The 14,585-nt window shown below is 43.6% G+C and overlaps 1 protein-coding gene across 1 annotated transcript in view; it reads left to right on the top strand.

The window, feature by feature from the left end:
• Positions 1-14,585, top strand: part of TRPC7 (transient receptor potential cation channel subfamily C member 7) — an 85,346-nt gene that overhangs the window by 58,503 nt on the left and 12,258 nt on the right. Inside the window, exons 6-8 of the mRNA XM_068959912.1 lie at positions 3,351-3,584; positions 4,928-5,192; positions 12,755-12,950. Of these exons, the coding sequence (XP_068816013.1) occupies positions 3,351-3,584; positions 4,928-5,192; positions 12,755-12,950 (695 nt within the window). The remainder of the gene's footprint in view (positions 1-3,350; positions 3,585-4,927; positions 5,193-12,754; positions 12,951-14,585) is intronic.

Raw genomic sequence — 14,585 nt, 5'->3', positions numbered from 1 at the left:
GCTTTCCCAAAGACAGAAAGGTGAGTATACACTACGTATATGCTGAAGAGCAGTAAATCTAACATTATGTACTAAATCTACGCATCTATATTTAAGCCTGCCTGGGAACATCTGCAGCTGCTGTTTTCAGACTGAACAATGTAGTGTGCTACCTATATTTCTTTTCATAGCACAATCAAAAAGCATAATTTTACTTATTCTCAGCTTGTAAATCCTTTTCTTCTGTTTCTGTATCTTCTCTTTTCCCCTGCATGCTGTGGCAGCAGTGATGAATGCTGATGACACATTACTTGTTCCAACCACAGCCGACCATTTCTGAGTAATTAATTTACTGATCTTAGTTCTCTTCTGGGGAGAAGATTGGTTGTCTGAGTTATCCGGCTGCCAACTGCAAAATTATGAGACATATTCAGAGTAGCACTATTCCAGGACAAGGTAATACTTTAACACAGTGTGCCAGGAGTGAGCACAACCTGTGATAATACTGCCTGCAATTAATCTTGCTGGAGATGTGAAAACTGAGCCATGTGCACATCCCGCAGAAAGGCTGGGACTTTCTGAGTGAGTGCGGCAGCCAAAAAAGCGCACTGAAAGCAGGAGTTTCGTTTGCAGAGACAAAATCCCTGCTGCAAAAGCAGCTGAGGCAGCAGCTAAGCTCCGAGTAGGCGCAATCAGCACACAACCGTCTAGGCTAATCTGACAACCTTTGGCAGCTCAGGGAAGGCTCAAAGTCATCTCGCTAACATCAGCTGCTTGTGATTTATGTATTAGGCCAGAGGATATAAAAATCTGACAAACCGGTCCTTTCTGTGGGCAGGTGGTGATCAATTCTTCTTCTTGCATGCTCCCATTCTCCTTCCAGACTAGCGGTGCCTGTAACCCGACTGTTTTCCCTGTTAAACTGAGAAGCGCCCATCAAGGCAGCATTTCTGATTTTTTTTTTCTGTTCACATTCTCGCCTCTCTGGGCATCAGACTGAGGGAAACAGCTTCCCCCTGAGCCTGCAGGTCACACAGCCATCGGAGAAAACCAGGGGCCTCAAAATCATGGCAGTGAAATGCAAACAAATCCCAGCAAACCTGCTCTGCCTTAATCTCATGTTGGCTGTCCTTTTTTCTGTTCTGATAGTTCATCTCATATCCCATCATCTGAATTTCAGCCGCTTGCTTTCTGCTCGGTATTTTTATTTAAGGAGATGCTTTGAGTTACTCTCTCCCAACGTATATACGACTACCCAGCAGTACTGACCATATAGTTGTTATAACTCTTCTACAGGTCTTGAATAGACATTTTTCCATGTGGATGGATAAAAAATGATTGTCATATAGTTGGCAAAAAGAATGAGGTAAATTATAGGCCAATAGTGTGATACTTCCACCGAGTGATTCTACTGTTAGTCACTCTACTCGGTTTTAGAGATTTCCTACTTCATTAATCTATGACTTTGGTATATGAAGTGACCTAGATTAGAAATAAATTTGTGTGGGAGAGTTAATATTTAAATCAGGAGAGACATTTATGGGTGTCGGTGAACAAGCGATCTGCTTGGCAATGCCTTGCACGTGGTATTTCCTCAAGCGCTTTAGTACATTTTATGCGATACACACACTTAATACATTGGGCTAATGTCAAATACCTATTACTGTGGGGATTTTTTTTTCAGCTATAAATGTGTTTCTTTAATATTTCATCCTCACGCTAGGACAGTTTCTGAGAAACTAATTCTTCTACCTCTCCCTTTGGCTATTTATTATTAAATCTTTTACCTGTGTTGAATGACAGCTGAGGGATGAAGTTCCGGCTTTTACACAGCCAGACACCTGCAGGCTTTAGCAGAGGAGGTGCTTGAGTGCAACGGTGCTCCGGGGTGAGAGGGGTCCCCTCCTGCACGCGCCCTTTGGCTCTGCACAACCCTTCGCTGACATCTCGCCCTCAGCATGACGCAGAGCTATACAGGGCACAACCTATAGGACCTACAGGTCCTCACAGGAGGGCTTGCGGGATCTGCCCGCGAGGGACATTGGGGAGATAAAGCACTAGTGAGGCACCAGGATGGGGAAACGCACAGGCAGGCGCTTGTGCCAGCTACGTCTTACACTTACCGGCATCGCTAAACACTGGCTATAGCCTTTCCCCGAGACGCAGGTCTCCAGCTCCAGGATCACCAACTAGTGGTGCCTTAATCCTAGGTGTCAGTGAGAGTTTAGCTTTCCTTTTTCTTTCAAACCCTTCCCAGTGCGGGATGATTGACAGTGTGGCAGTTTTTTATTCCTCCACCCTCAGGCTAGATTCACTGGGATGTGTCTCCTTTCTTACAACCTAACCTCCGACTTTACCTCTCAGGACAGCAGGTGCTTCCAGGAGTCTCTGAAATAATGAGGTAAACACATTTTCATGCCACACTGCAAAAGCTTCTGGAAAAGAGGAAGAAGAAGAGTTCACAAAAAGGACAAAATCTCAGGAGGCCACTTGGAAATTGGCAGCCCCTACTCCTGCTTGATTAAGTGTGAATTTTGCTGCTGCTATGGAAACAAGATTGGTCACCTAGAGAAGTGGTTGCAATCTGGATGGAGTTCAGCAAATGTTTATATTTATCAGCGGGTTAAATTTTCCCATATTTTAGCTATTCAGAACCAAGATTTTGGCTCTGGAGCTCTACTATGACTGAAAGTTGGGCAAGCTGATAAATCTGACCTGAGCTCTTGGCTCCACTTTGCCCAGTGGATTCGCCTCTCCTCCCTAGCACTCCCCACCAGAACGTGGCTATTAATATTTTTGAATTGTCTTGGTTTGGCATTTAGATTTATCTGTAAGTCTATTGTTAGTAGGATCATAAATCCTAAATTCAGGCTAAAGTCAGGGTTTTCAAAGTGATGGATCAGACTTAAACATGCAGAAATTTGTTATATCTCATAAACAAAGCTTTACAGAAAAGTCCTGCAAGGGTAGAAATTCTAACTTTCCTTTGCCCTGGTTGTACTGGTCCTCTGTATTTTGCAATTTTTCCAAAAACGTAGCATGCAAGTTCTCCTAATGTGCTCAGAGTTTCTGAACTGTGCTTTCTCTGAAATTACCAGAAGTCTACTTTTCTGTTGAGTCATACAGCAAACCTTTGAAAATTCTAGCTGATACGCACAAGGGGATATACCAGATTAAGGTTTTGACTTGTTTTTAAGAAAAGATGACAGAAAACATTCTCTGGAGAGCGCAGTGGAATTGAAGGGTGGGTGTGTTACATAAGATTATTTGGTTTGGTTTTACAGGCCATCCTTAGCCGGAAGGTGGGTCTACCTCTGACTACAGAAAGCACCTTTTCTTTTGCCGGCTAATGCGCTCCCGTCTTTCTGCAGGCATGATATGGTCAGAGTGCAAGGAGATCTGGGAAGAGGGTCCGCGCGAGTACGTCCTGCACCTCTGGAACCTGCTGGACTTCGGGATGCTGTCCATCTTCGTGGCGTCGTTCACGGCCAGGTTCATGGCCTTTCTCAAAGCGACTGAAGCACAACAGTACGTAGACCAGTACGTTCAAGATGATGACCTCAATAATGTCACCCTCCCCCCTGAAGTTGCTTACTTTACTTATGGTAAGACGCTTTTTGCTATTTAATGCTTCCTGTTCTTTCAGGCTAATGTGTGGTAGTGGTCAAAACAGCAGCTTGCTTTTTTTTTTTTTTGTACTGTCTCTGAAGTTTTTTCAAGCTAAAGCTAATTATTCTTCTCAGAACTTGCCATTCCAGCCATCTTCATAAACAGCTAGAGAGGAACTGAAATCTGAGCCTCATTCAGTCTCTGATCTTGTACTAAGGCTGCATTCAGATCAATCACATCCCAGCAAAATAGCTTGAGAAACAAATAATCATGAATGAAGAGTAAGGAGAATATAATTTAAATGACAGAAGACTGAACCTACTTAGTTCTCCAAATGTGAGAAGGGGGAAATGTGTGAACAAATATAGGAGCTAGAACTGCATCTCTACCTGGTGGTTTGCTTTGCATCTGTGTCACGTCTAATGCCAGTATAATGGCAGCTACAGACACAGACTACACCCAGGAGAGCTCCTTCCCCAAGAGAGATCCTATATTTTCTATAAGCGATAGATAACATGTGGAACGCAAGCAGTAGCAGAGTCTTGACAACATTATTTTGATGGCTGAAATGGTTTCTCTTTCGCTAGACACAAATGAATGGAGCTTTGCACCCAGGTGTAGGGACTGGATTCATGGCATGCCTTCCTGCGAAATTGTTATATTGTGCTTTTCCTCTCTCTGGCTTGTTACTGGCCCATTTAAAGTGAGCTCACTGTACAGCGCTCCCTCCTGCGGAGTCAAGTGCAGCCCCTTCGTGCAGGTGTATTCGGTGTGAGGGGTCCAGAACGCAATGTCACAACTGTATTCTGCATATTGCTCTGTCTGCTACTTTTCATTTGGCTCATACTATTGCAAATAATACTTCAATTTACTGCTGTGCCCTTAGAGATGTTACTTCTTAAAGAAAAAAATGTGTGATAGACCACATTACAAGAACTAGCTTTAATTTGAAGGTTAGATAAAGCTGATACACCTACTGATAATATTTACTTTATCCATACAAATCCAGGCTTCCTTGTTTAGTGGTAGGACAGAGATCTCAACCTCGCTGATGTATGACTAGGAAACAGAGAGTATCAACTATGCTATTTATTTGTTGTGATAACTCAGTAAATCCCAGTGACCTGCCTATTTCTCATCTTTTCCATGTGAGAAATTTGACTAATCCTTCTCACTCATCCTTGTACAGCATGCAGAGGACTTCAGTGACCAGTTATTTGGAACATTTCTTAGCTCCTGGCCAAAACTAAGATTCAGTCTTGAAAATGGGTCATTTATCATGATAACTTCGAACTAACACTTTTCATTACTAATACCTAATGTACGTGTATTGTTTTAGCCAGGAACAAGTGGCTTCCCTCGGATCCTCAGATCATTTCAGAAGGACTGTATGCAATAGCTGTGGTACTCAGCTTCTCCCGCATTGCTTACATTCTTCCAGCCAACGAAAGCTTCGGCCCCCTCCAGATCTCTTTGGGGAGGACTGTGAAGGATATCTTCAAGTTCATGGTCATCTTCATCATGGTGTTCCTGGCCTTCATGATTGGAATGTTCAACCTTTACTCTTACTACCTTGGTGCAAAATATAACCCCGCGTTTACAACGTGAGTATCCATGTAAAAGTGGCTGCTCTTGCAGGGCTCAGTCCGTTCTTGTCTGGCACCGACCTCGTGGGGACCCAGGCACAGGTTATACCCAGACATGTGGGTCCCTCCCTTCTCCCATCCTCAATGAGATGATTTGCACTGCAAACCCAGAGCCCGTCCTTCCCAGGCAGCTCAGACATCCTGTCCTGGCTTGTTTTACTCATGCCTGCTCTGTGTATCTGCTCTGCCTGACGCAGTTAGTACGCTGTTAGTAGTCGCTGCTGCAAGGTCTGTTCAGATATTCAGGAGGGTGCAAAACGCTCTTCCACTCTGCGTCCTGTAAAGCCCATGAGAGATGCTTGGCTAAAAACAGAGCAATATGTACAGTCTATTTAGCCGGTACTTTTTTATGCAAAGTACAGGTCCTATTCTGAAGCATGCTGGAATTATCTGTGTTTTCCTCCTTCTTCCTTATGTGAGATCAACCATCTTAATCCTCCCTTCATCAGCAGCTGCTCCCTCCCTACTGCTGCCTGGGCTTCCCGTTTTCCTTTTCAAGCCTGATCCTTTCATTTCATCAGCTTTCATCTCAGCCAGACTTGAACCCAAGGCGCATCTGCAGGGATACGCAGGGTCAGTGTTTGCTGGGCTGGCTGCTTCTGACCTTGCACGCAGGGACAGAGCTATGACATGTGGAGGCCTGTGTGCAAGACAGAAGGAAGATAGCTCTTCTGTGAGTAATTACAAAGAAGGTTGAAAGTGATTTAACTAATATATTTTATCCCTCCCCTGCTCATTCTTATTTGCATATGTGCTTGATCTCATTGAAAATAATTAATGACAGTGCATAAGAGTGCCCCTAAACTTAATAAAAATTCTACCATTTGGGAATTTTTCAGGCACAAGGCACAGTGAATCTGCTGTGGTAAAAGACTAACCGTGAATGCACATTTTTTTTCTTTGCATGGGTTCAGGCAGGGCCTTGCAAGATGATATAAATGTATGCTCTTTTCACCTTGGAGAGCTATACCTAAAGTTTCCACTCCAGCTGTGTAGGGAAGGCACATCAAAACTTTAGCTGGGAAGCCTGTATCAAGCCATCAGCCCTGGCAAACAGCTCGAGGCCTGAAAGAAGGGAGACATCTAGGTCAGAAATGATTATTTCTGGAAATCAAAGTAACCGATCAGGAAAATGTTTTGTGAGGTGGGCTGGAGGTATGAGGGAATTTCAGATTAATGAATCAAGAGAAGCAGCACAGTAGAGGTCAAATATATGATTATTGTTTTTAAAACTGTAGGTTAAAACCTGCGTAAAATAAGGAAAGATTTTGCTTACATGTGAACTGCTTTCACGATGCCACCTGAGAGCGGTCATAGTTACAAGGCGAAACAACTGCAGAGCCAACTGCTAGTCACAATACGCAAAAAAGCCGTGCAAAACAGGATGTCTAGCGCAGGGAGGGCTGTGTTTTCTAAACCACGGCTGGGTCCCTCTCAGCTAAAAGTGTGCTGAGGCTGTACAGAGCATGCTGCGAGCTAGCTGGCGCTGCAGGGAGGCTGGCCTGCCTTGTTTGTGCTCGCCCTCCAGCGCCGGCTGCAGAGCCGCGCAGCCTCTACGGCTGCCAAGCGGCGCTTGCGCTCGTGCGGTCGGCGTGTCAGAGCAGCAGATCCTTGCTCGAATGATGCACTTGCTGACAGAGAGCAACGTTTGTGGTTGAACAGTAGTCAGCTGGCTCTCCAGAGCAGTGTGATTATTTATGAGGAAATTAAAAAGTGGTGGTCTATGTCCTCATTCAGGGTGAGTGAACGTGTTGAGCTTGGCCATGTGTGTATAGATCAATACCAGTGGATGAATCACACCTCATCAAGGCTATCAGGAAGGGAGAGAGAGGCTGACAAATGCTTCAGGAGTGAGATTCAGGCTGATGCTGCTTTCGAGGTGGGCAAGTCTAAAAGCTTTTGGAGGCAGCATGAAATGCAGTCTGGAAGCCCCAGCCCCAACCACACAGGTGATAGCTGAGCTCTTCAAGTATATTTCTGCATCTGCAGCACCACAGACCCTGGGACGGTTGTGCTGCAGCACATTAATAGCAGGTTGGCTATGATCCATTCCAACATGTAGCTCAAGTCAGAAAACCACCAGGTCCCTGCAGGAGTGTTGCTCTCCCCTGGTAGGACCCCAAAAAGAGAAGAGAACTTGTGGCTGTCAAATCCTAGACACAGGATATGAAACTTGTAATGCCTGTCTCACATTCCTGCACAGTCAGGGCTGTATCTCAAATAACGATAGTGCAGGGCCTCTCTCCTGCTCCCTGACTCCATATACTGAACAGCCTGATGTATAACGCAGCCGGAACGTGAGGTTTCAGGGTAGGAGCTCTCCTGATGCTCAGCTGCAGCTGAGGGATATGTCCCGATCTCAGCTGAACCCCTTCAGGAAAGCTGCTTCCCTTGCACGCCACTGCTGCATGACGCGGTACCAGCGCGGCACCCTCTCACTGAGCTGTCTCACTAGTAGAAATTCTCCGTAAGTGAGTTTTGTATCTCTCATGAAATCACCATGACTTGCCTGAGGGAAACGGTGGGGACTTTCCTTCTCACTCTCCCATCTGCGAAGGAAGAGAAAATCACAGCATAATATTTTCCCCTTACTCTGGTTTAACTTGAAGGTAATCCTGAAATAGACTTGTAATGACTGAGCCTACGGCACTTACCAAATCCAGAGCAGACCGCAGCTGGCATTTAATATGTCATTTCTCTAATGCGTCACACAGCAAGCTGAGGGCTTCGCTTGTAGCTCCTCTACGAGGAAATGACCTTTCCAGCAACATTTCTGTCCCCCGAGTGGCTCTTTCCTTCCAAATGCACAGGAACCAGTTTTATCACACTACCATCTGGTGTGACCTGTGCCTTGTAACAAAATGTTTAAAATTTCTAATCAAGGCAAATATGCCTTCTAGACTTCTCCCGTAACCTCAGGATACATTTTAACAGAAGGATTTATGAAGCTAGATGTAATTACATTAGTCTGTTTCCAATAGTAAGGTAGAAGAAAATTGAATGTGTGGGATGTGACTTGCTTCTTATTTGTGGAGAAGATGCCCTTGAAGCACAGGAGAGAATCAGAAGTTGAGTAGATCATGTGCCTGATCACCTGGTGCAGCAGGAACCCTCATTTATGGTACTCCACCATGCCCCTCCAGAGCATGCCATTAGCAAACACGAGTCTCTGATTCAATCGTATTGCTGCTCTCTGATTAACCCACATAATCCAAGTGGATCTTCCAGTAGTCACTATGGAAACGATGAGCAAACGTTGACCAAAATGGTGGCCGCTCACTAAAGATTGGTCACGTGCCTGAGGGACTTGCAGACGGTGGGAAGAGTCTTGTCAAAAGGCAGTACTCTTCCTCCTCAGCTTCAAGCATACGATCAGTTATCCTGGAAGGACTTAATGTTGTTACAAAACAAATTTTCCATGGACACAAATTTTCCTTTTGAAAATTTGGAAGACATTTAAAATAGACTTACTTTCATCTGGTTAAACACATAGGTATGTCAAATGACCAGTAAAGATGAACCTTTTTCATCATATGACACAAATACAGAGAGATTAATCCTAAAAAGCCCTCTCAGGCATGTTCGGGTTCAGAAAGAGAGAAGCCTACAGTCCCAACCGCTTTTAATAACCTAATACCAAGGATATATTGGTAGATGGACAGCTGCCCATCCTAGCAACATTTCCTCTATTTCTTCTGAGCTGCCTGTGTGTGGTGGGTTCCTACTACCATCACTTATTCATAAAAAGACGGAAGGTTTTAGTATCAGAGCTGAATAAATAATTTGAGCAACTGTTGTGAAAATTCACTGAGGCAAAGAAAAATAATGCTTACTTTGCTATGCTCATAACCGTTTGGTGACTTCAGTGACTTCACTGAATGCATTTCCTGGCAGGCATGTCTGTGAATTCTAATTAGGTGAAATTTTACAGAAAGCAAGTTTTATGCTCAAAAATGTGACTATTTTTCTATGGGATTTGATTTTCAGATATCAGTTTGGCTAATCATGACACAGAAAAAGAGCAATTTGATTTGGGCGCTGATCAGATTGTGGCTAGTTTCAGTGGGCATTGAATGGACAACCCGCTCTGAATATCACCTTGCATAGCTTCAGCGAGCAACTTAACAAAGAACTGCTCCATGAAATAACTTTGAATGACAAACACATCTGAGAAAACCATAGCTTCTCAGGGCAGTACTGAGGCAGAGAAATGGCTACATTTCTCTAAATGTTATTGAGAAGAAATTGCTTGCTTAGTTGTAATGATAATAATCAGTGAATATCCATTGTGACTTAGTTTTCACCTTCCCGTGTTTACTGCACTTTTGAAAGCATATGTTCAGTTTTACTTGTGTTGCCTTTTAAAGAGCAGGCACTTAGTGCCCCAGTGGCCCATGAAGCAAGGAATCATGTGACGTTTCTATTTCTTCTTGAGCGTATATGTTTTCTCTGCAGTGGAAATAAAATGCAGTGTGCTTTATTTCACACCGTTAAATACAGAGATTATTTAGCTAACCATGATATACTTTCAAAATATTTTTTGAAGTTCTTAAATGCTGACAAGTAGACAATTTTCATGACTGTTGAGACCGACCTCCGCTATGTTTATCTGTTTATTGTATGCTGTGTACAGAACACAGCTCTTGAAGCAGCCTGTAATTAAGAACATGCTATGCAAACAAAGCCGAAATGGAGGCAAGACTGATTGCGTTCATCTTGCTCTCTGCATCACAAATCAGGCTGAAGGCCACAATGTGAGCTTTTCTGTCTCCTTCTCCCAAAGCGTGAGTCATTGTTCAGTGCAAATGTTACTTAAAGGTTCAGAGGCTTTTTTCTTCTCATTTCGCTTTGTCAAAACGAGATGTTTTTGTAGATTGTATTGCCTGCATTGCTCGTTTGGCTGTGTGAAGCTCTGCCAATCAATTCAAGGGAAGAGCTTGTTCTGAAAGGATGCCTTAAGCTTTGCTAAAGAGGAAGACGCAAGAGAGAGATTGACGTGACATCATGGCCTTGCTGTGATCTGTTTTTGATGAAAAGCTCACTGCTGTGTATAAAAACAAGGGAAACCTGCAACTAGGTGGTCGTGTATGGTCATGTTTTCTCCCTTGACGCAGTCGAGGGCAGTGCGTTCTCCTACGGCGACAGTCACCTCTGCCACGGTAGAGCGAGCACGCGCAGCGCGCCCATCTCAGTGAGGACCTGGAGTCAATCTGCCACCGCTCAACTCCTCCTGCTGTCGGTGGCGGCCACTCTGGCCACGATCCCTGGCTTTCCCTCCCTTCCTTCCTTCATTTGTCTGCCTTAGGGGAGGAGGAGACATTCACTGACCTTGCAGAAGGGGGGGTAAATTGCATAGCTGACAACAGCGAAACAGGGAACTGTCCCTAATGCTGGAGATAGGGACTGGTGGCGTTTGTAGCGGGGTCTTCCACGGGATTGTGTGGGAGCCCAGTGCCCGGCCCGTGCCCGACTTCACTGCCCCACTCCTGGTGGCCAGGGCCATGTGCAGCTTGTAATTAACTTTTCAGAGAGGGTCTGGAAACGCTCCAGAAACAAAGGTCAATGCTTAAGCTGCGGAAAAGGAGTAGAGCTGACATGCTGTATTAAAATCTGCCAGCAGGGTAGAAAACTAAGGGAACCTTTCCAAATTAAAAAAGGAAGGTTAATAGCAGGGTGCTGCCAGGATCAAGGCTGGTGGTTATCGTTTTTATTAGTTTGATAAGTGACTTAGATGACAGGTTTCAAAGGCAGAGATTTTTGGTGTTATATATGTTCTTTAACTGAAAAGGACAGCATTTAGCGGAATAAGCATTGGCCAGATTGCTACCATGTAAGCAAAATGTCGTGTTAGTGACAGCTACCTTTTACTGTAGATGAAGGCAGAGGGCAAGAGCGGTGGTATTACGGGAGAAGGAAAGGGCCACAAAGTGGAAAAGTGATGTCACTTGTTGGAAGCAGCAGGCCTGCCACTGCAAAGTCATGCCTCATCCCGCAGGTCGGTCTCTGCAAGGGGCACTGCTCCCTGCAGGAGTCAGCGCCGAATCAGCGACTCTCTGCGGAGCAGAGGTTGAACAGCAACACACATCTTTTTAGAAAGTTTAAATGTTTAAAGTTACTTGAAACAGCCACTGAGGATTACTTCCCCCGAGTCGAGGCAGCTCTACCGGGTGAGCATGTCACCTATATATTTACTGCAGTTTTACTCCTATGGGCAAATGGAAGAGGGAACATGATGAGTTATGACGGGAGCTAATACCACTTTGCTGTGGCAGCAGGGCATTACCCAGCGCTCCGCACTGTGCTTTCAAAGGACTGAAATTAATTTATTTTACTTCCGTGCATGGTGTAATTGATACTGGAGCTGATGCAAAGCTTATTGTTCCCTTAGGGCGCTTAGTAGTTTTGTGTCTATAATCTGCTTTTATAAACAGATTTAGCAGGATTAAGCTGCCTTCCTAATAGAAAACATTGCATCCAAGTGACTTGTAAATGCCATTGTTTTCTTAAAAGGCGTTTACATCCTGGGAGGCAGCAGGGAGAGGAGAGGTGATCAGCTGTTACCACGCCAAGGATCACTCAGCAAAAGTAAATTTGTTTGTAAATTAAACACTAAGCAAATTGCTTCCAAAATGTACCAGGATCCCTCTTTGTCCTTCCTTTTCAGCTGTGGCTGCTCCCCTGCTCCCTTTTACCACTTTAGCCTCTCTGAATCAGACTGTCCTTCTGACCTGTCACTCGAGCCTCATCCTTCCCAGCCCCATTTCTCTTTGTCATTGGCTTATTCTCCAATTTTTCTCTCTCTCAGGTTGTTTTTCGTTTAGTTTCTTCTTATCTTCAAGCAAAGATAATAATCAGATTGATATGCCTCTCTGCAGCCTCTTCCACCACTCCTGAAAGTCCTTAATTTCAAAATCTTTAGCAACTGATTTGTTTGTAGTCCCAAAATGGCACAAGAAGAAAACCCAGGTTATGGGCTGTCTATATTTGCACTGTATGGTAGTTATATTATGGCACAAGTCAGAACTTTTCCTTGTCTCTTCCTGGGTAAAAAGTGATGCTTCTCTTCTGTCCTGAAAACTCCATCACCCGGAGATTGGACCAGGGTCCTTCGTCTGTTTCCTGGATAATCTCTGCCTATCTTTTTCGGAGGGCAAACAGGTGAGTGAGCGGAAGTATACAGCCCCGTACAAAAAGTTTCCAGCTACATGGAGCCCATGGAGAAGAAATCCCTAATCTCTATAAGGACACAAAATAGAAGTCACAGATATTATATCTGAGAAGAACAGATGGAGAAGACAGATGGATGGGGCACTGTCACTTTCTATTATTTATCAGAACTTTTATTTCTTTATCAGGTCAGGAAATATGACTTGGCAGGTCCCTGGGTGATGGATAATGGCTTGCAGTGACTGTGCCAAGATGTCATATTTATATTGGCAGAGTGCCACTTTTCTTATTAGCATTTGGCCTGGCTAACCCAGTGTCAACTCTATAAAGTGATTGTTTGTTCTATTTTTTAGGGTGGAAGAAAGTTTTAAGACCTTATTCTGGTCAATATTTGGCTTATCTGAAGTGATATCTGTGGTGCTGAAGTACGATCACAAATTCATTGAGAATATTGGATACGTACTCTATGGAGTATATAATGTGACTATGGTGGTGGTGCTGCTTAATATGCTAATAGCCATGATCAACAACTCCTATCAGGAAATTGAGGTAAGATAAGAAACTGGATTACAAACTTAATGTACATGAATGTCATCTATAGTGAAAATGTTAAAAGAACAAGCAAGTTGCAGTTTATTCCCTGGACAATATTCAAGTTGAAACACAAATCTTGAACTGCATGAGCATCAAAGCTGTCTCTGTCCCCAAATCAGGGCTGAATTAATAATTAACAGTGAATCATTACTATAACAACTTAATTTCCTTGTTTTTAATAACTGTGAGCAAACCCCAATTTCCTTTACATGTATTTAATGAAAGAAGTTTGCGATGCTTTTTAGTCTCTGGGATGGTTATAATCAGTTATCCATGTGTATTACCTTAGCTCTGTTGCTTATGATAGAGCAAACAGTATTTCATCTGACTTTTTTCCCCGTTCTTTACTGGTTAAATGCACCGGCCCATCTAAGTCCACACAGTAGGCATACAACCTTGGTATAGATTTTTCAAGCAGTGCCTGGGTCAGCAAAACATACCTGCATGAACATTCACAAAAAGCAACATCTAAAGGGCACGAGTGCAACACTTGAGGAATATAGACAGGCTTCTGCAGAGAGGCAGGCATCCGGTTTACCCAACTTTATTCAATATTATTGGTATTCGCGGAGTGGACTTGCTAAATGCTTTGGGCGTAAATGACTTGGAGCTCATATAAATAAAGCCAGGAAAAAAGTTTAATATTTGGGCAGTGTTAATGCTGATTCACCTCTTTCTTCTGACTTCTTAAATGTCAAGTTTCTGTAGTGAGGTTTGTATTAATTATTTGCTCTAATCTTCCCTCAGAACCTGACACTGCAAAAGGCCAGAGCTGAAAATATTTTCTCGCTGTAATGTCTGATTCCTCCATGCACTGAAGTGCAAATACAGCTCTGTCTCGCGTGTGCGGCAATTAGGTCTAAATGTCAGTGAGACCTTACATATGTACTCTGCCCCAGAAGGCCTCCTGCATGCAGAAGGCGCAGTCATTTCCCCGAAGGCTTCTAATCACTTAAGATCAAGCTTCTCCCTCACTCCTCCTCTACTGAAACAAGATTTACTTTTAAAGGGGTCTCAGCCCCTTACCTCATTTTCCAGCTTATTATTGTAGACAGAGGTGCTCTTTAAAGTCTATAAAAGAAAACTTTCTCTAAAAATATCTGACTAGGAGGCCTATATTAGTCTTTTAGTTTAAACTTTGTGATGGCCAGACAGTGTACGGGAAAAGTGCTTTATCATCCTTTTTGGTTGTCTGGGAATTTTCAGAAATTAGTTAACAAATAGACATAACTACCAGGAAGGATAACAGTTTTGAGTCGTTTGGCCCAGACTCTCCTCACCTGTGGACTGGAAGAAATCTCATACTAATTCCTTTAAATCCTCAGTAACAGGAAGATCAAAAAAAGACAGTCTTCCTGCTGATAGTGTGTTTATCTGATGACAACAGTATCGATGACAACAGAGGATGGAATTTACTTAGGAATTAAATTCCATTATGGCTAGTGGGGCCATGCTTTCTTCTTAGCTGAAATTGCAGGACCATCTTCTTGTACTGTCCATTGGACACCTTTCTTCGGCTACTTCTATTTTACTCCTGTATATCCCTGACTGTCAAGTATCAGTGCTCTCAGCATACTTTTCATTTATGGA

Source organism: Struthio camelus, chromosome 13, assembly GCF_040807025.1.
Source record: "Struthio camelus isolate bStrCam1 chromosome 13, bStrCam1.hap1, whole genome shotgun sequence".
Lineage (NCBI taxonomy): Eukaryota > Metazoa > Chordata > Aves > Struthioniformes > Struthionidae > Struthio > Struthio camelus.
Note: the sequence above shows the minus strand (reverse complement) of the source record. Positions and strands in the feature narration are given on the sequence as shown.